General features: G+C 39.1%; 1 protein-coding gene across 1 annotated transcript in view; it reads left to right on the plus strand.

Moving 5' to 3' along the window:
* The window catches only part of grin2da (glutamate receptor, ionotropic, N-methyl D-aspartate 2D, a), a 173,531-nt gene extending 157,873 nt beyond the window's left edge, over window positions 1-15,658 (plus strand). The window contains exons 17-19 of the mRNA XM_016677562.1: window positions 1,498-1,559; window positions 1,761-1,931; window positions 6,362-15,658. Coding sequence (XP_016533048.1) covers window positions 1,498-1,559; window positions 1,761-1,931; window positions 6,362-9,502 — 3,374 coding nt within the window. The 3' untranslated portion in view covers window positions 9,503-15,658. The remainder of the gene's footprint in view (window positions 1-1,497; window positions 1,560-1,760; window positions 1,932-6,361) is intronic.
* The last annotated feature ends 5,648 nt before the right edge of the window (window positions 15,659-21,306 follow it).

The raw sequence follows: 21,306 nt of genomic DNA on the forward strand, positions 1-21,306 counted from the left end.
TTGCAAATCACAAAAGAACTGTTCACAGATGGAACCATGAGTGCAATTTCATGGTCTGCATGCTAAATCCTTTCTTGTACTGTGAGGAAGGGAGGACACAGATGGAATTATGTGCTTCTGCTGCCTTATTTGTGGAAAATGTTCTCTAAATAAAAGCTTTATTGCTCATTGACTGCAATAATTTAGTCTAAAATACAGAAAGTCAAAAAGTATGGGCAAAGAAAATAAACCAACTGAGCTGTGATTAAGATGTGAAGAATTAGATCCTGTGAGTAAGCCGCCATTGAATGAACATTCATCTCAGTGGCTGTTGTGACATTTGAATTCAAGCAAGCCTTTTAATGGATGTCTAATTTTGCACAGCCGTTATTACTGGAGTGAGATTTTGCTTTTTTATTTAAACAAATCTGAAGTTTCAGTCATTCTGGCTGAGTGGTGGAAGTCTAATCGACGTGGCACAGCGTTAGGAGGCGTTTCCAAGCCACACTAATTAACCCAAAGGTCGACTTATAATTGAGGATGGGATCCTCTTTAACTGGGGCATCATGAGACTGCGTACAGTGACAGATCCTGAGCCCGTGTTTAAGACACCGTGCTCATGTGCTTGATTCAGATGTCGTCTGCAACCCAGCCATGCACACCTAAAGCCCTGTACATGGGAAGATGAGGCACCCTTCTCCTTTGCACAACCTCATTCTTTTTGATTAATGCAGTAATGGCCAGGGCAGAGAGCCCTATCACACTGGGGTTCAGAGTGTGTGCCTCCTGCATGTGTGTTGGGTAGTTTGAGCAGGAAATGTAATGTTTGTGTGTTTTCCTCCTTTCATCTCCCATGTGCTGTCGCATCACTCTGCCCTCAGTGTACTCGCCTCAGACACGGAGCCATTTCAGAATCGGCTTCAAAGGGTTTCTCTCTGCCACTAATTCCCAATTTTTACTTTCGATCTCATAACTTTTGAAGGGAAAATATATTATATTTCTGCTCTTTGTGAACTTTCTGTCTGTTCTTAGCACTTGATGGTTTGTTTTACAAGTTCTTGTTGTTGTTGTTTTATTTTTTTTTTTTTTCATTATTTTTATGTTGTCTATCCAGCTGTTGTATTTAACATTTTTGCAAGAATATTAAAACAAGAATTGTTTTCCTCTACTTATTTCTCTTCACCATGCTCAATTTCATCATCCATTCCTTTCATTTTTGTTAAAACTACATTTTCCTTCCTCTCTCTTCAGCTTTACTTCTCACTGTTCTCTCTTAGGGGATCAAACACCTTGATCTCATGACAAAGAGGTGGTAATCCCCTTCTTTGCATTTTTTACTTAATTTCCCCTTCCCTGCTGTACTGTCTTAACTTATTTTCCCAGTTGTCTTTTCCATGTGTCCCTTCAACTTTAATTAATTTCAGTTTTGCCCTTTAAGCACACTCACCCATCACCTCTCTGCCCCTTCTTCTCACCAATTTGATCTTCTTTCCACTCCTCCTTTCCTTTTTCTTTCAGATGAGATTGATATGCTGGAGCGCCTCTGGCTGTCTGGAATTTGTCACAATGATAAGATTGAGGTATGATGTCTCATCCAAAGCTTAACTTAGCCTACTGAGCCATGTTCTGTGTGTATGTATTGATTAGTTAAGCAGTAAGATGCAACCATGAATTTCTCCAACCAATCATTTCTAGATCAGCGCTGTCTGTTCTCGCTGCAGTTTAGGGGAATTCTCTTTGTAATTTCCTTCTCTCACTGCTACATTATTCTGTCCCTTCAGGTGATGAGCAGTAAGTTGGACATTGACAACATGGCAGGGGTTTTCTACATGCTGCTGGTGGCCATGGGCCTCAGCCTCCTGGTGTTTGCCTGGGAGCATCTGGTGTACTGGAAACTAAGGCACTGTGTCAAAAGGTCTGGAGGGATGGACTTCCTCCTGGCTCTTAGCAGAGTAAGAAAGAAGAGATTCTTTAATAAATATTTTTCTAATTTTAAGAATGACCTTTATAGCCAATAAACTGTTGAAAAAGAGTAGTACAAACATGGATTATTGCCAATCAGTGAATAGGCTTTATGAATGTCTGGAGTATGTGTCTCATTCTTATAGCTGCAGAAAGATGTCATTTTAATCAAGGCTAACAACATTGTTGGGTGAAGTAGAACTGTTGTAACATCATCTATGACTTGGACAATTTTAGTTTATTTCCTAATATTTTTAATCTATTTTACAATAAGAAGTAAAATGTCTTGCAACTTCCCATCTTTCCCACTAGCAAAACTCATACATGGTATACATTAGATAAGGAGTTAAACACATGCACTTATACAAAGAAACTTTAGGACTATTTCAGAGTTCCCAACCATTCAGTGCTAAATGTTACAGTCACAACCTAGTGGACTTGTAAAGGTTTAAAGGACATACTTTTTTTTTCTCAGTGAGAGTAGAAAGAAAGTAGCAATATTTGCCAAAACCCAGAGAATTTCATTTCTCCCTATATTTGAAAAGTTCATGTTCAATGTTCTTAATGCATCCCTAATCAAATATCGCTAAATTAAATAAATGAATAAAAAAAAAAAAGATAACATTTTTGCATGCCTCTAAGTTTTGATTTCTTTCTTGGCCAAACATGAAAGTCAGTGTTTCTCAGTGAGAAGTCCAAACACAGCAACCTTTTGGCTTGTCAGTAATTCAATGTTAGTACTTTCTGCTATTTATAGTGCTTATCAGGGAAAATGTTTAAACGCATCCTTTACAGTGCACGATAACATGTTTTCCCATAGTGTGTTGTCTTTCTAAGATTCATTGATTTAATGTTCTTCACTGCATTCCAGTTCACAGGTTCCTAAATTAAACCATGATTTCAAATATAAACTGCATATATTTCAATACGTGCAACAGTATGAAATGCAGTCAAAGATGTTTACAGAATTTCTAATATTTTAATTTTAGATAAAAGCAGTCATGTGTAGAAAGTAGTCTGCTCCAGCCAGTTTTAAAATATTAAAAGAGGAACAAAAAACTTTGTCTGGGAATCATAGTAGAAAATAATCAAAGGCATCAGAGTTTTTAATAGCTGTGACTCTGAAGTAGCTGATTTTACAAATGTGCAAACTATTGGCTTAAAAAAGGAGCTAATCAGTGAAACAACCATTAACTTATTTCCAGATTACTTCTACATCGCTGATGAATGTTTTATGCAGGACCAGATGTTTTGGTAAACCTCAAGGTTAAAAATGTTTTGGGTTCTCTCTTGTTTTTGGAATGATTGGAATCAACCATGCTTATGTGTAATAATAATGTTTTCTGTAGAAAGACCTGTTTCATGGTAGAGTCAGAAAATACAAAAAAAAAAAAAAAGTTTTCAAATGCAATCAAGATTTAGATTGCATGCAGACTCATGTAGGCGCCAGTCTTATTGGCACTTTTCTCTGGCCCTCAGCAGGGACAAGGGAACAAAGCCAAAATAAGTAGCAGCATTTATCTTTGGCATCATTTTAAGAAGAGCTTTAAGAGACCAATGCATAGTGATTACTCTGCTGTTGCACAACTATCTACTTTTTATGTCTGCAGGGTTTCTGTAAGTTAAGCACAGGCAGTTTGTGTGGGGCTAACTGTGAAAAATTGAAAGTAGTTCATAAGCAAGTTAAATAATTAACTCAGAAAATTGTATGAAATAAAAAAGAAGAAAACATTATTTCAAAGTGGAGAGATACAGGGTGTCATTGTGGAGAAAGACTGAGTTATAGCTGCTCGGTTAGATAGGGGAGCTTTGAGATAAGAAGAGAGCAGAACCAGCAGTCAGTGAGACAGTTTTGAGTGGCGAGATAGTGGAGCATAAGACATGTTGGGCTGGCAAAAAGGTTGTGCAGGCCAGAAGCAGAAAAGGGAATTAAACAAATTACAAAAACAGTACAGTGAGGTCAGAGGTGAGCTGGAAAGCAGCAGACAGGTCAGAAATATGAAGTTCAAATAGGTACAGCAGTGCTGCTTTCAAACAATGTTTGTACTGTTTGTTTGAACGGCTACTATAAAAAAATCTGAATTGAAATAAGAGCGAGAAACTGAAGTAAACGTCCTAAGAAAAGTGTTGACATGAACCACATTGAAATTTTTGAAAGCTGAATTTTTTAATACTAGAAGAAAAAAGGGGTCATTTTGACATTTTGAACATTTTCAGTTTTGCTTAAAACTTTTAAAAAGAACTGCTCCATGGCATTTGTGAAATTGCTTTATTTAGCAACTCCTAAATAATGGGATATTTGGAATTTGAACTTTGACCTTTACCCCCTAGAACCTTATTAAGAATTTAATGTCAGAAATGGTTGTTACGTTCTTAACCTGGGTTCGATCGAACCCCAGGGGTTCGATGAGTCGGTCTCAGGGGTTCGGCGGAGCCTCTGCCGCGGAGTTAAAGACACACTGTGTAAAGTCGTGATGACGCCCCGCTTTGCAATCACTTGCTGCAGAGGATCACGTTACATTCCTTAGCCAATCAATGCTGCGAAGGAGCACTGATTGAAGGAGATCCACTCTCAGCATGGATTTGAACTTGTGTCTTTAATTACTTCAGCAAAACTCACCGTTTTTACCAAATTCTATAGTCTAAATCTGCTCCTTAGTCGCATCTTTTTGGGGTTGCTACTGCCTCTAGTGGCGTGGGGGTGGTAACACAGCTAATATAATTACATATTATATTAGCTGTGTTACCACCGAACCCCCCATATGCAACTGGGGGGTTCGGTACCTCAATAAAGGTTAAGAACCTCTGTTCTATAGCCTTATCCCAAATCATATTACATTAGTACTTCCTCAAAATTATACACATAAATTCCCTATGTGAAGTTTTTGAGTGCTTTGCAAATTTATTACAAATGAAAAAATCAAGAAATCACATTTACACAAGTATTCATATTCTTTTGCCAATGAAGCTCAACATTGAGCCGTTTCCATCTTTGAGATGTTTCTACGGCTTAGATGGAATCTACTAGTGATAAATTCAGTTAATTGGACATGATTTGGAAAGGCATACGCTCGTCTATTTAAGGTTTCACAGTTTACACTGCAGGTCAAAGGTTAAACACCAACTACGAAATGAAAGGAATTGTCTGTAGACCTCAGAGACAGAATTGTCTTGAGGCCAAAATCTGAGGAAGGAAACAGAAAAATGACACTGTAGACCACTCTCAATAAACCATTTGATCAGCTACATTTGTGTTTAATTCTCAGCAGTTTTTTTATTGTCTAGTTAAAGTTATTAGTTTTTGTTTTTTTGCTGTACCTGTTATTTAGAAATATTGCATGTAGATCTTCATTCTGGACAATTTGGAGTTCAGTTTCACATTTCTTCATTAATACCCATTGTGTCAGCATACTTAGCTAAACTCTTATCTATAATATTTTCCATTTTGATGGAAAATATCAAAGGGGTAAGCAATATGAAATATTGAAATATTATACCTCATCTTCTTCACCTAAGGGTTGGTAAATATTTATTAGGGTATATATAAACCTCTGTTTTTAAGTTTGTGTGCCTGGTTTATGTGACTTCCTTGAACACAGTCAGCGACTTACCCTGATGTCCAATTTCACAGTGTGCAGCATCCTCTGCTCCAGGGTCTGAGGTAGTACTTCTGTCACTGGGAGTGCCAATTCATTTGTCCAGAAGGGCCATTATTATAGCCCCTCCATTAGATCTATATCCGGGTGGAGAGCAGAGATTTACAAGAGGCCTCATGCGTTTTATCATTATTATGGTGTGGATATCAAATGAGTCATCTTCCCCTATCATGTGAGGTATAATAGAGATTTTGTGATTTACATCACCACTCTGAGCTGCTAATTGAGTTCCATTCCTCTTCTCTAATGTGTAAATAAGGGAAAGAGGAGCACGGTGTCACAGAAGGGACATAGTTATGTGACATAAATTTCAGTTGACTTATGTTTTTTTAGGATATTTAATTCAGTTTTATGTTTCGGTTTAATTACTCGAAGAGTCTTTTCAGACTTTTCAGAACCAGGTAGCGCAAAAAAGAAAACTGAGAGAACAAGGCTCCAAAAAGGTGATTTTTATTTTTTATTTTTTTCACAATCATCACAATAAATATGGCTCTTGATTACATCTAAACTTAGAAAGTAGGGTTTCGAAACAACTTTATTTTTGACCTAATTATTGGGGATTGGTTCAAATATTCATATAAAATATATCTCAAAACTGTCTTTTAAAAAATAGTTTTCACGTTATTTATTACTTTTTTTTTTTTCAAACCAAGGGTGTTGGCATCCCTGTTTTTCTGCATTTGATATGTACATACAGTCTCCTTCTTTTCATACACGACTGCCTGCTGATCTAATTATGGTCCCTCTGTTATCTCTCCACCCAGGGGATGTACAGTTGCTGCCAGTTTGAGGATGAGACGGCACCGGGAGGGAGCAAAAGCTCTTTGCCTCAGTACCACTCTGTTACTACTATCCCCAGTGTCCCCCAGCAACACCTGGTTACAGCCACAGTGAACAACACAACCGCTATCGCCATGGTGCAGCAGCAACAACAGCAGAAGCACCTCCAACAGCAGCAAGGGCAGACCTATACCACTATGTTACCTGGATCACCAGCAGCTACAGGACACTCAGCAATGGCTCTGGGTCCTTCCAATAGCCCTTTATTGGAAGGCCCCATGCCTTGCTCCACCTTCCTGCCTCGTCATGACCGCAGATTGGCTGTGGTTGATCGCTGGAACAGGCCAAAGCCAGAAAAAATCATGAGCGGAAGCAGCAGTGGAGGAGTGGGTGTTGGTGGGATTGCAGGTGGCATCACTGAACTGCAAGCACAGCAGCAGTATCAACAGAATCTTGGAACACATTGGAGCCTCCAGGTAGGGGTTCCTGGTGGAGGTGACACAGGGCTAGATGAATATAAGCGCTACTATGGTCCAATAGACCCAGAGGGGCTAGGGGCTAACTTGGACCAACAAGCAGGAGGCCCTCAACAGACTACCAAAGCCAATTCTCGAGGTTTTAAAGCCCCGGGGATGCCACGGCTGCCTCCAAAAGGCTCTCAACAAGGACACCTAATCCCCAAGCCTCCTCCTCCACTCCCATCTTCTCCACGGAGGCCTCCCTTTTGGCGACGAGGAAGCCTTGCTCAGGCAAGGAGAAAAGGCTCAGGAGGTCCACTTTACGAGAATATTCTCCCTCTAGGGAGACGAGGAGGTGGAAGGTATGGGGCAGGTGATGGAGTTGGCAGGCGAGGACGCCGACCTCCTGCACCTCCTCCGCTTCCTGTGCCCCTCTCCTCCCCTACACACACTCCTACTACTCCGTCGTCTCCATGCCGTTTCTACTCATCTTGCACCAGTGCCTCGTCTTCTTCCTCTTCGTCTTCTTCATCCTCATCATCTTCTTCATCCTCTGGGTCACTTTCTCGATCAAATTCCCCCTCATCATGCTCCAGTGACAGCTCCTACAACTCCTCACTCAGTTTCCGGTACCGAGCAGGAGATCGTGATTTTATGGTGGATGATGATTATGACTCAGATCTTCTTACTGAAGAATCAAGCCTTCTTCTTGGGTCACGGAAGAGAATTCGTTCCCGGAGGATGTCATCGCGCTCACTACCATGTAGTCCACCACCTCCTCCAGTTCCTCCCCGAAAACCACATCCACAGAGAAATTTTGGAAGAGAGAGAACCAGCAGTCAACTGGCGCAATTGCAGGAGTGGTGGGCATCATGGGGTGACAGAGAACGAGTGAGAGGAGGGACATCAAACAAAGATGGAGCAGTGAGTAGAGATGAGAAAAGACACCACAAAGAGAGAGAGCGGGAGAGAAAAAGGAGAAAGAAAGGACGAAAAAAGAAGAAGCGAGAGGAAAGAGAGAGAGAAAGGGAGCGTAAGCGCCGCAAAGCAAAGAAGAAGAGGAAGAAAGAGGATAAGACGAGAAAAAGAGAGCGAAAGAGGGCAGATCAAGAGGTTGGAGATCCAGAAAAACGGGAGGAAGTCAAATCAGCAACACCAGATTTCCCAGCTTACCCACCATTGAGGCGGGAATCATTTCGGAAAAAGAGTGAAAGCTCTATCAGAAGCTACGGATGGAACATCCCTGGCGAAGACGAAAGGAAGGACAGAGATGAGAAAGAGAGAGATGATGGAGAAGAGAGTAGAGGAAAAGACAGACATCACAGGAGAAGAAACAGCAAGAACCATCATAGCTCTAGTAAGGCTTCTACATCTGTGAAGTTCTGGCGAGGAGGTAATCCATCCTCTGATGCCATACCATCTGCCTTTCTGCCCTTGTTACCTGTATCTTCTAAAAGAAGGAAAAGCAAAAGCTCAGACAGAGATGCTGTGGGCATGGAGGGAGAGAGGAGGCCACTGCTGGGAAGGAACGAAAGAAGTGAAATGCATTCCAAGGAAGGATTGTCTTTTCATGAGTGGGAATCTGAAGTAGAGGATGAGGAGGAAGATTCCGAGTCAGACAGGAGGAAAGTAGAACGTGGAAAAAGGCACAGAGGGGGCAGGACAATATCTGAAGAGGAGCGGGAACGTGATAAGGTAGTTGGGATATACTCTGATGATGATGGGTCTTCAGGAGAATTTGGGAAGTTTGAAAGATATTGGGAGGATCATGAAGGCAGGGCAGTGGGAGGAATTGGAGGAGGGGGTTGGTTTTTTAGCACATATCCTTCTAGGGATAAAGCAGGCAGTGTCAACAGCAGGGATGACCTCTTCCAAGAGCGAGGAGAAAGATGGGGAACAGCAGAGAGTGGGTGGGGATCTAGTGCAGGTGGGGGTGGGAGAGGAGAGAGAGGCTGGGGATCAGGTTCACACTGGCCTCCGCCTCCTCTCACCCCACCACCGCCCCGTCGATACTGGTCAGTGGACAAGCTTCACATACAGGATGAGAAGAAAAGTAAGCGCAAGTCCAAGGACAAAAGTCGGGGGCACGCTGCTTGCTCCTCCTGTCATTCACCTCGACACCATCCACATTCCTCTAAATGGGCTCGCGTGACTTCACGGAGCCAGGAAGAGCTGTACCACCACTGCCAGAGTTTTGGTGGTCCCTTGAAACCAAAACACGACTCCTCATCATCATCCAAACCTGATCGATCACACAATCTTTCTAAATCTGGTAGCCAGTCAAACTTAAGCATCCAGCAAAGGACACAGAGAACAGAAAAGGATCGAGATCGAGGAAGACAACCATCCCCACCTTCGTCTCTCGTATCAAACTTGCCATCACAGCTCCCAGCCCTTCCAGCTCCTCCGTCCTCGTCTCACTCAATCCATGCTCCTCTCCCTACCTCCTCCTCATCTGTGTCCTCTCCCTCAGTGGTTTCATCTGCACCGGGAGCAATCCAGGCCTCTTCAATGGCTTCGGCAAGTGCCAAACTGCAGTACCAGAGACTGCGCTCTGTACCCCAGCCCCAGAGATTTCCTCAGTCTCCTCACTTACCCCTAAAAGCCAAGAGCCTTTGCTCACGAAGGGGCTCAGCTCATTTCTCCAGTGTGGAGAGTGAAGTGTGAATCTAAGCAAGACAACAAAAGCTCTACGAATGTCCTGCAAAGTTGGCATAAAACAGAGAACGTGCAAATATGGCTGTGTGGCTTAGTCAGTTCAGCTCTGAGCCTGTTCCTTAATGTTCTGCACAAATGAACAAACAAACCAGAAAGCCAAACAGAGCCAGTGGAGTAGGTCAAGAGAACACAGGACCATTTTTTTCTTACCGTTGCCTCGTTAAAATTCTCTCATCCTGTGAAAGACAACAACAGCATTGACTCTCTGAATAATGCTAAACATTAGAGTAATCTGACATGAAAAGCATCACTAATACAGAAGGCATATTTGCTGTTATAAGTAAAGGATTTTGAACAGGTAAAGCAGTGAAGTAGTCAGTGCATTCAGAGAAATCTCACTACTTTCTGAGGGCTCAGAAACTTTATAGTACTGTATGCCCACTGCTCTCAGAAGCCTTTAACACTGAACACTGTTCTTATTTTTTTCCTTTTAAACAAATTGCTTACCTTGATTTTCTTTTTTCCCAAACAAACTGTTTACACTCCCGCAGAACTGTGACAGCCACCTAAAGTATCTTTGTTGCGTGATCAATGCCTTCTTGTTCAGAGGGACAGGAGGGTGGTTACCACCTGTTTTTGTTTTTTTTTTCTTTTTCTTTGCTTTCTTTTCCCTCCAACTTTATTACCTCGTTCCCCTCTGCTCCTTTCTTTTTCATTTTCTGTTTCAGTTTTTTTTCTTGACTTCCTTTCTGTGTTCTTCACATACCAGTCTTTTTTTCAGCTCTCTCGCCAGCTCCTCTCCTGTTCTCTCCTCTTGCCTCCTCTCTTTGATGTGATTATTCTGTGTGTCTGTGCTTTTCTGTGTTTGTATTCTTGACAACAGGGTAAGTCAGCTGTGACTGATATTCTTCTGGCTTAATGAAAAGCTGAGTGCCAAACTTAAGTAGAGCTCAACATCAACATGTATAATGTTTCCAGCTGTGTTTCCTTTTATCTCGCAGAATATTACATCACCTCCAATACTGTATGTGCTCACACTAATGCAAACACACACGCGCACACACACAACCCCACCAATGCTCAAACACATGTAAGAACACACGCACATTACCAAGTCACGTTATCTACTCTCCTTCTTGAGCAATACATTATACCATATTTGTTCTTGTTAAAGCTTTATACTTAAATACCATTTCTTTACTTCGGTGTCATAGTTGTTGTTGCTATTGATGGTGTTTTAAATGTCAAGACATGTATTAAATCTAATACAATGTAATCACTGTGCCATGCTGCTCTAGCTTGGGTCACATAAAATGTTCTCACAACTACCTAACTACAAAACTGGAGGCAGTTTCTGTTCCCTGCCTGTTTTTCGACTGAATGTAAAGTCAGCTGCCGACGTGTGCTGCACCATTTACTGTAAGACACTTGAAGATGGAACTTGTAGCACTTCGGAGGGTCTACATGTGTGGTAAAGAAACAGACGTTACGTTGATGTGGGTTGTTGTTGACAAAGCGGGGTGAGCAACAATATGTGAATCTTGTGGAGTTCTAAGGGATTAGAGCTGCCATTGATTGGAATTGAATTGTATTTTTTTCTTGTTAGTTTGTTTTTTTTTTATTATTTTTTTTTGTTGGCTTTATTTTATTCTTCAAGTTAGTGCCAAGGCTAGAGAACAAAAAATAATACTTTTAAAAAGCTTATCAAAACACTTTTGCTTGCCATCAACCAAAAGACATGTAGTTAAGCAGCTTGTTGGTGATTTACAGGTTGTTTGACTTTCTAGCCTTATGCTAATTGCTCCTGTCAAGTATGAGTAAGAAGGTATGTTAATGTATTATCAGAAAGTTATTTCTTTACCTAGGAATACATTTAGTGCCAGAGCCGTTTTGATGTCACAGGGAAGATGCTTGTGATGTGATAAGTGTTGGATCTAAATAAGAGTATATGGGAGACACAATGGAATCTATTGTGATATTTTGTTAAAAATATTAAAAAGCATTTCTCATCTTGTAAATGTGTGATTATAAGACATAGCTTTTTATCCATGGCATGGCTGACACAGTTACTACTGAATTTAGTTTATTCAAACTTAGGTTAAATTTAAAAGAGTTTTTTTGTTGTTGTTTTTTTTTTTTACCGGAGGCTGGGCATCAGTGAAGCAGTAGGGAAAAGACAAAGGCTTTATTATTTGCCAAAACGTCCTGAGCCATCTTTCCCTAAAACTCTGGTCAGCTCATGTTGATCGCCTGGAACTGCATCTGAGCCATAATTTAATTTAACTGAAGAAAACAAAACAGAGACTAGCTTTTTAATATAGATTTTGTCATATAGAGTTTGTCTTATTTTCATTGAGATAAAATTATTTATATTTCATATATGTAAATATAACTACCATCATAAAAAATGTAAGATATTTCAAAATTTTCATCTGTTTAAATAACAATAAAAACCATACTAAACAGATACAGTAGAATGAAATTCACGCACGTCAAAACGGTGAGCCATTCTTTGCTTTGCATATTACAATCAACAGCCTTTTGATAAACTAAGCAAACATGGGGGGGCATGCCTCTGTGCATTCACAAACCTAAATTTGAGTCCAAACTAGAATTAAAACGTATTTGGCTTGATGTGTGTGAAGGCTGTCGCCAAAAAACTTTAATGTTAGTCAGCATTATAGATATGTAATTAAACAGGAGGTCAGTTGCACAACAGCTCGTAGCGGTCTGAACGTAAAGCTTGAGTGTTTGCTTAAAAAAAGACCATCAATCTTTCCCTTTTTCCTCTTCTTGCCTCTTTTTTTCCCTTATGTCTATCCATTGTGGTGGTATCTGTCTGCAATTGTAAAGCTGGTATGTTTTTTAAAAAAAAGTATCTACTGATATATTTATTTAATCTTGAAAAAGCCCATTTCTCTCTATGTATATAATAGTATATTTCAAAACTCTATTATCTGTTATATAAGTTTGTCTACTAAATCCATGGTATTATCTTGAAAATGTCTTTTTTGTCTGTGTCTCTCCTTGTCTCAGACCTACTGCCCAGCTCCCTCACCCCCAGTGAAAACAGAGACCAGTATGTAACTGTGTTTTTGCTCACCTAAGACCAACCGTCCGCCTACATTAGCTATTTACTATAGCTAGTGCAAAGAGCTGAACGTATAGTGACAACAAGGAGGGGAGCACGAGTGTCTTAAGACCACGTCACTGTAGCGGTGATGGTGTGTGTTTGTCTACCCAGAGGGGCCTTCGTTTTTTTTGGTTTGGGCTACAGATAGAGAACTAACTAAATATTTCAATGATGCAGCAGCTTTTACCACAACTTTCATACGTGAAAGGGTCCTGTTCTTGGCCCTCGGTTTTAGTTAATACCACATGATCTCTCTTAAACACAAAGTAGTGAGCAGCACAAATCTTACTTTGTTACTTCTTACTAAACATGCATTGCATATCTGTCAAGCTGCTGTGCTGAACGACAAAACATACAAACACAAGTTGTATATTTCTTAAGCAAACTGTCTTTTCTGAACACAGAGCTGATGTATCTGATTCTGACGCCTGTGAGAAGAGCTAAATCTCCTGTTTATTACCACTTTGGCTAAAAGGGGCTGATCAAAGGCTTTCATGAACACAGGTGCACCAAAAAATATTTATATTATGAAAAAGGTGAATATTTTCTACCACTCGTCTCAGAAAGTGAAACTCGTACAGCTTCAATACACATGGAGGAGAAGATTTATTTCTTGTAATTTAGATGAGTATGACTTACAGATGATAAAAATTCCACATTCAGTGTCAGGAAATGTCAGGTTTCTGAAAACATATTTTCATTTCTATGCATTCAATGCTTTCCTGGGGCTTGTTTTGCATGAATAACTGCATGGAGACTATTAGCCTGTTACACTGTTGAGGTGTAAAGGAAGCCTAGGTTTCTTTGATGGTGCCCTTCAGATCGTCTGTTTTTTGTGGGGTGTTTTTTGTCTCTCACCTTCCTCTGGCCAATACTCACTGGAGTCCCTATGGGGTTCGGGTCAGGTCAGACAGACCCCATAACACTGTGGTCACTGAACCAGCTTTTGGTACCTTTGGCAGTAAGGACATGTGCAAAGTCCTGGTGGAAATTGAAATCAAACGCCACAAATCTTGAGATCAGAAGAAGCGTGAAGTGCTTTAAAATGCCCCAGTAGCTGGCTGCAGGCTTCAGATAATGCAGTAGATCAACGTCAACAGGTGACATGAAATGTGGATTCTGTACCTCTCCACTCGTCCTCCACACTCTAATTTCCAAAGAATCAAAAACTGTATTTCATCTGAAAAGAGGACAGTGGAGCAGCAGTCCAGTTCTTATTCTTCTTAGTTTCAGAAGGTGCATGATACAAGAAATTCATTATTTTCATCTCGTTCATCCCTTGCATAGTGGCTCGTTTGTGCTGACTGCAGCCTCAGTCTGCTCCTTGTGCAGCTCACCTGAGTTCTTGAAAAAAATTTGCTTGACTATCCTCTCAAGAATGTGGTTATCCCTGTTGCTGGTGCACCACTTTGCACCACGCTTTGTCCTTCCATGTAACCTTGCTTGGAAATAGGACTGAAAAAACAATGACCTTTTATGATTTACCCTCCTTGTGGAGAGTGTCAGTGGCTGTTTTCTGCACATTTGCTGAGTCCAACATTCTTCCTCTTGTTTGTGTAGCCTACTGACCCAGAGTGAAAAACCATTTAGAGGTTTTATGCTAATTAGCTGATGTAAAAATGAATTTATAATATTGAACTTTTTTGCAATACTCTCATCATCTTAGACACTGAACTTTGGGTTTTCATTAGATGCAAGTCATAATCATCAAAATGATCATGAATAAAGACCTGATATATTTTACTCTGTTATTAATCAATGTAACATGTTTCACTTTCTGAAATGAGTGATTTTTTTTTTTTTTTTTTTTACTTACCTGTAGACTGGTTCGGTAATGTTTTGCTTTATATCTAATGATATAAACGGTATAATATCCCATGAACAACTTGGCAGGAATTACTGTCTTTTACATGTTCTAATCATTATCATAATTGTTGGCCTGCTTATGACTTTTTCCTCCATTGATTATTGCTTTTGTGCCATGGTGCCATTTACAATTATCTTTTCTTCCCTTTTCAAAGTACTGAAGGCAGTATTTAGTTTATTAAAATCCTAAAACATCCCCAAAACTTCAACAAATTTAACACATGCAGGAGCAGTAAAAATGTACGTCTATCATCGGTTGCAAAAATAAAAAAATAAAAAAAGATAATATTTCTGACAACACCTCTTAAATCGCAGCAATTTTAGAGCAGATACATTTGTATAAATCTGCAGGGCGGGCTAAAAAATGTCTTCAAAGTATGCCTTAAACCCAGCAGGATATAGGCCATTTTGGGTCTAAGCTGCCATTTTCAAGGTTTTACAAATGTGGTACTTTGACAAATGCCTCCTGGGGACTTTCACATATCAGCTTTAAATTTGCTTCAGTACATTCCTAAGACATCTTTTTCTTGGACTGAATAAAATCTAACACCCCCTACTTCATATTAAATATGAAGTCCAAGGAAAAAAATACTTCCTATACATTGTCAATGACAAGCCCTGATTTCATAACTCTACATATTGGTGACAGTATTTGCAATTCTGAATTACGGAGATTGATTTGGAAATGCTCACAATACATTTGTAGATGCAGACTTAAATTTTTAGTTTTAATGGAGTTGGATCTTTTTTTTTTTTACTTCCCCACTGCTCTTTTCCCATTACGTTTTACAGAATACATGTTTGAGAAGAGTAACTGACGATATGACAAATGTCAAGTTTAAAATTTAGTTTAGGATTTTCAGCCTGTACTGGAAGCACATCTGCAATTTTTGCTCATATGCCTCTGAACAATGTCTGAAGGTCTTGTATTACTACTGCTGTAATGACCGACTGTATGGGGGAACTGGCTGTTCTGTGTTCTGTGCCAGCACGTCACACAGGCAGACAAACAAACATGATAAATTCACAGGAGAATCACAGATTCATTCACAGGTGTGGTAAAATGCTGCCACCACTCTGCTTTAGCCACATATGCCAAACGATGGGGACAATGACAACATTGTGCTGTAATGCAAGTGGGACAAAAATAAAAAAGATGATTTTAATAAAAACATGATGTGTGTCAAGGTTTTCTTCTTCTATGCTCTGAATTATCTATTTCACACAGTTGCTTAAATCTGACTTGTAATTAATGCAATTATATATCATTTTCAAATTATTTTTGTCTTGTGCACTATTCCTGCTGGCCCAATTAAATAGTATTTTTATTTATTTTTTTAAAATAGGTTTTGACTAACCATATTCACGGTTCACAATGTTTCTAAACGTACATCTGACACAATTCGTGCAGCTACAGATGTCAATAAGCTCACATTTTTCTTCTGATGACAATGTTTATATTCAGAGCACTTTGCTGAATTACCAGGCTGACATTTACATGTTTATTGCATTTTGATATTTGAATTCAATTCTAATTTATCATGCAGTCCTACAGGAAGAAAAATACCCAAACATAAGACTGCGAATCTAACTTTGAAAGTGGATGCTTTGATTTATGAGAATGATGGAACATCTCAGACAATTTTTTCTTTATTTTTGTTAAATCATTTTGCATTGAGATTTAACATTTTTCATGATTATGCTGAAACAGTCTCACAGTTTCACAGCTGCCTAAAACGGCAGACGTTTGATCCAAACAACCCAAGAAAGTCACATTTCATTTGCAGTAGTCAGTTTGTGCTCCTGTCTTTTAATCTTTGCCATTTCAACATCTGCATTCAGACAGGCAGAAAAGATTAACTGGAAAGGGAGAAAGAGAACGACGGCGAAAAGAAGCGCCAGATCAAGACAGCAACAATAACAGAATAAGGTCTAAACTAAGAGCGAAATGGGTGAAAAAAAAAAAGACATGAAAGGAAAATGATGCAGCGTTCCATTCTGATGTGGTCTGGAGAGCAAGATAGAGCCGCTTGTCATCGCTGCTGTCCATTGGCAACCTCTGAGTGCTGCATCCATTAGGAACACAAGATACAGAGAAATCACACACATTTACACACATCCTCTGTTCCATTACAGCCTTCTTCAGTGCAACATATTACAGTCATGCAGAGGGACCCTCTTTACTACAGAAGGCATCTTTTAATGATCCCTCCACCTGTCATTTTGCAATTCTATTCTTAGAACCCTGGTCCACAAGTTCACATCTGGTTATTCTAGGTAAAACAATTGACTATAAAAAAAACCACATGAACTGCATTTCTGGTATGTGCTGTTTTTATTCTGAAATGATCATGTTCCTGCGGAGCAGACCTTCATGTGTGACTGCATTAAAGCTCCAGCTCAACCCCTTGTAGTATGAAAGCTGTTAAATGTCAGAGTTCATTAGTATTTTGCCTTCCAGTCAAAGCACTCAATACTACTTTAAGTAGATGGTTGTAAATTGCTGAATAACCGTGGTGTCACCGACACCTTAAGCTGCACCTGTAGTAAATGCCAATATGTGATCATTCACTTGCTTTTGACCTTAACAGACACACGTGTCAGAAAAACATCTTAAAAAAATCATTCAATCTGGACATATTCTAATGGTGACATGCCGATGAAGCAGTTAGGGTTGACACTAAAAAATATATTGATGGCAAAGTATATTAACTGAAGATGAAGTACCGCCTCATTTGACATTCGTGTTTTAATTTAAAATCAAGAAGTTTATTTATGAAAAAAAAAACAGTGGGGTTGGTAGTTTAGTGAAGCAGGATGAAGTTAGGATAAAGCAGGCTTCATCCTAACTTCAAGACTTAATCTTGCGTGACACCAAATGGTTTCTGTACCGCTGACCGATACCCACGTCGACTTTGCTCTCAGGCGTGTTGCATCATATTCGCTTGCAGACAGCAGGAGAACATTTTACCATCAGCCTGTCTGCAAAACAATGACCATCACATTTAATTACGGTTAAGAGGGATCAAATAAACACTGAAGAGCTTGAAGAAACAGCTTCACACACATCCGCAGCGGTATGACCTTGACCTGTGAGATATCACTTGAGGCTGCATACATTACCATGCGTTTATTTAACCTGATTTGCGGACAGACACTGCAGATCGTTCAGATTTACAGCTGGGGTGTGAGTGAGGTTGGGTGAGTAGTGAATCTCAAACAGCAGATCATTTTCTCAATAACTGAAGTATCAAAAAGGCTTCTGAAACATAAAATTAATGGTTTGCAAACCGTTAAAGAAGCATGAATTTAATTAATACATTACTTTTAACTTTTCTCTAAAAATAAAAATGCGTACATTTCCACCAATTCTACAGACAGTTGCCCTAAATCTGGAATACCACGTACAGTCATATTTCCAAAGAAATTAATAAAAAATATATATATATTTCAGTTAACCAAATGAAACAATTGTAAGTTAATTACACATAGACTGATGTTTTCAAGACTTTATTTCTGTCAGTTTTAAGAATTTTCTATTTACAGAAACTTACAAAACATGTTAAGATTATACTGCTAAATGAGAGTAAAATGTTATTAAAAACAACATTTTTAATACGCACGTGGTCTTCATAAAAACCATGTGCAAAACCTGCATAAAAGTTATTGTAAAGAGGCACTTTTACTTCTAATATGACAAAAGCCTTATTGGAACATTATTTGAATGTGACTAAATAAACATGTAACTATTACCTATTTTTATATTTGTATCTATATCTTATTTTACATTGAAATTTTATTATAAATTTGAGGAAGTACATGAAGAGATTTAAATAATAATTGGATTGAGTTAGACTGTCCAATACCAGAATATTTTTCACTAGAGCCAGATCTATATATATCAACAAAAGTCCAAAATCACTGTACTTGTTATAGTGTTTAACAATTCAGTTATCTTGTTTAATGTGATTTCACTAATTTGGGCTCACAGTGATGAATTCCAGGTCTGATGCTTGCCATAATTAATTTTCCTAAATCTGTCTGTGTATGTATGAACCCACTCTGCAGTGATGAGATAAACTAGAGCAGGGATTGGATCAGCAGTTATAAAAATACCACATATTTTATTTATCCAAAAACTCAATTCTGTTATTATGAAAGTCTATTATTAGCATGAGATGTGGTTAAAACCTGAGAAGTGTTAAGTGATGGATTTTCTCATTAAAATTGAAATTGAAGATACACTTTAACCCAAGAGTCCTTCTACATAATCCACTGCAGATAATTGAGAATCTTGTGATGTGTGTATGTACATGCATGTGTGTCACAAAACTGTGCTACTTATGGGTTAGGATTTTTATGTTCAAGGGTTGATTCCATATACGTTTGCTGAACCCAATTGGGGCACCACCATAGCAACCAGTGAGTCAGTTTCTGATTTCCCAGTTTTGTATCACAGTCCTTTACTAAAAGCATTGCTGAAGTGCCTCAGGTTCAGCTTACTGTCATCTTAAAACTAACCCCATACTGAGACCGCTCAACACTGTGGTCTTGCAGGCTTCTGAATTTTAAAAACTTTGGCTGTGCTATAGGAAGAGATTTTTTGTTAAATATATTCAATGGGGAGCAACATTTGGTGTCCAAATGCTTCTGTATTAATGGTTTAACCTCAAGAAGGTACAGGTACTATTACAAATATTTATGAAACCTTTTAAAAGACTTCACAGCCAAAACTAAGTTTGATTTCTTTTTGTAGTTACATTCATTGCTGTACAACTTCTTCTGCATCATTTTTGTTGGTCGTGACACCTAGCATTGAGGAGAAAGATTACAGAAAGTTTTATTTTTTAAATTTTTGGCAAACTTAAGACTGGCCTTTGTTTTGCACATCAGTGACTCTGGTTAATATTGTTTAAGCTTAAACCTGCGCCGAGTATCCATTAGCAGCATTGATATAGGCGATACTGGCCTTCGCTCAGGGAGCCATAGCATGGAGGAGCACTGCAGAAACTTGAGCAAAGTCTCTTTTCATTTGTGCCCCAAACACCTTTTTTATTGTTCAATACTTAAAATCATTCATTGCAAATTTAGTTTGGTCTGGTCATCAAAATATAGAACTAAAGTTTTCATACTGACGTTGGATCTGACATGCTGTTGCTAAAAGAAAGTGATGATAAATCAGGGAAAAATGCAGACAAATTAGAGTTTATTACAGAAGTGTGGGAGCATATTAATGATGTAGCCTGAGTGTAAACATGTATGACCCTTTTCTCTTTATGTCCTTGGATAGGATGCATGCATATCTTTTTATTTTCTGTATACATGTGACCTTCTCTCCATGTTTATGTGTGCGCCCTTGACCACCGCACATCGAGCACAAACACACACACACACACACACACACACACACACACACACACACACACACACACGAGACGACGTGTCTAGAATACGAGCCACAGCATAATGGTAGAAGAAAAGAGATTGCTCCCGTATCCAGGGGCAACGCAGGTAACAGGAGGATAAGCTGCGATGACTGAAGGAAGCCCTGTTCTGCTGCGTTTCAAGAGCCCCGAGACATGCTTGGAGACATTTGCAGCTCTAATAGATTTTTGGAAACCGACTGCGTCATGTTCATAATGAAGAGATTTATTTTCATGACAGATTTATGTAAGGATGGGAGACAGCAGCTACAATGTTTATCAGGAGGATATAATTCCAGTCACATGTTCAAGCTGTTGATTCCACTGATTAGCTCTGCCTGCCTGGTTGGTAGTGCATTAATCAGTGTAATCACCTGATGTGGTGATAATGCTGGAGCTTAAACCAGTTTTTTTTTGGCTCACCTTGATACATCAATACCTCATTAAAACAGTCTTCTGATGACAGCTTCACAGATTTACCTTCACAGATGAAATCTTAATACACTCTTTCTTCCCTGTAGGATTAAATTATGTTCAGCAAAGATTTGGGAACCAGCAGGCCAAAAGTCAAAGTTGTCTTGAGAAATATTTTCTCATGAACTTCATACCACTCAAGTTAGGGTTAGGGAGGTACTGGTTTTAAGATTATCCCCATTTATGCATCAAAGCATTTGGCCATAAGCTTTGTCTGCGTCAAACCATGCTGCAAGTTGGTGCATTTGTAGTCAGTGAATGATGAGAATTTGTAATTTTGATGCAATTAATGGATATGAAACAATATTTTGATTTTTTTCTAGGATATGATTTGCTGTTAATCAATCAGGGTTGATCAAAAGAAGATCGGTCAGTTCCACCCTCTGAACTATTAGTGCATCTCCCATTTTGATTGCCTGCATACCTAATAAAGATGACATGTTCTTCATATTTGACCATGATTTTTTGGAAAAACAGAACACTGTCAAATCCTTTCAGCCAGTATCACATCATCTTCTAGAGCAGGGGTGTCAAACTCAATTTCACTGAGGGCCACTTCAGCATATTGGCCCCCCTCAACGGGCCACATTGACGGTACAAATCAGGAGAGTATCCCTGCTAAAACACACCCAGACAAAAGGTTGACTTCCCTCATTCAGTTCTGTAGAGGCTTATAATGAGTCAATGGTCCAGGTGTGTTAGAGAAGGAATCATCTAAAGTTGCAGATGGTAGCTCTGGAAAACTAGACTTGGGCACCATTAGCATAAATGTATGAAAATACAATGTTAAAAATAAATTAAACACCACCTCATACTGTTAAATAACTGATTTTATGTATTGAAGTTTTAAATATTACATTTGAGTTTCAATGGATGTAAAATTACTGCTCAGTTTAAAAATTACAATATTTAAATCA

This window comes from Poecilia formosa, unplaced genomic scaffold (genome assembly GCF_000485575.1).
Source record: "Poecilia formosa unplaced genomic scaffold, Poecilia_formosa-5.1.2 Scaffold158, whole genome shotgun sequence".
Classification (NCBI taxonomy): domain Eukaryota; kingdom Metazoa; phylum Chordata; class Actinopteri; order Cyprinodontiformes; family Poeciliidae; genus Poecilia; species Poecilia formosa.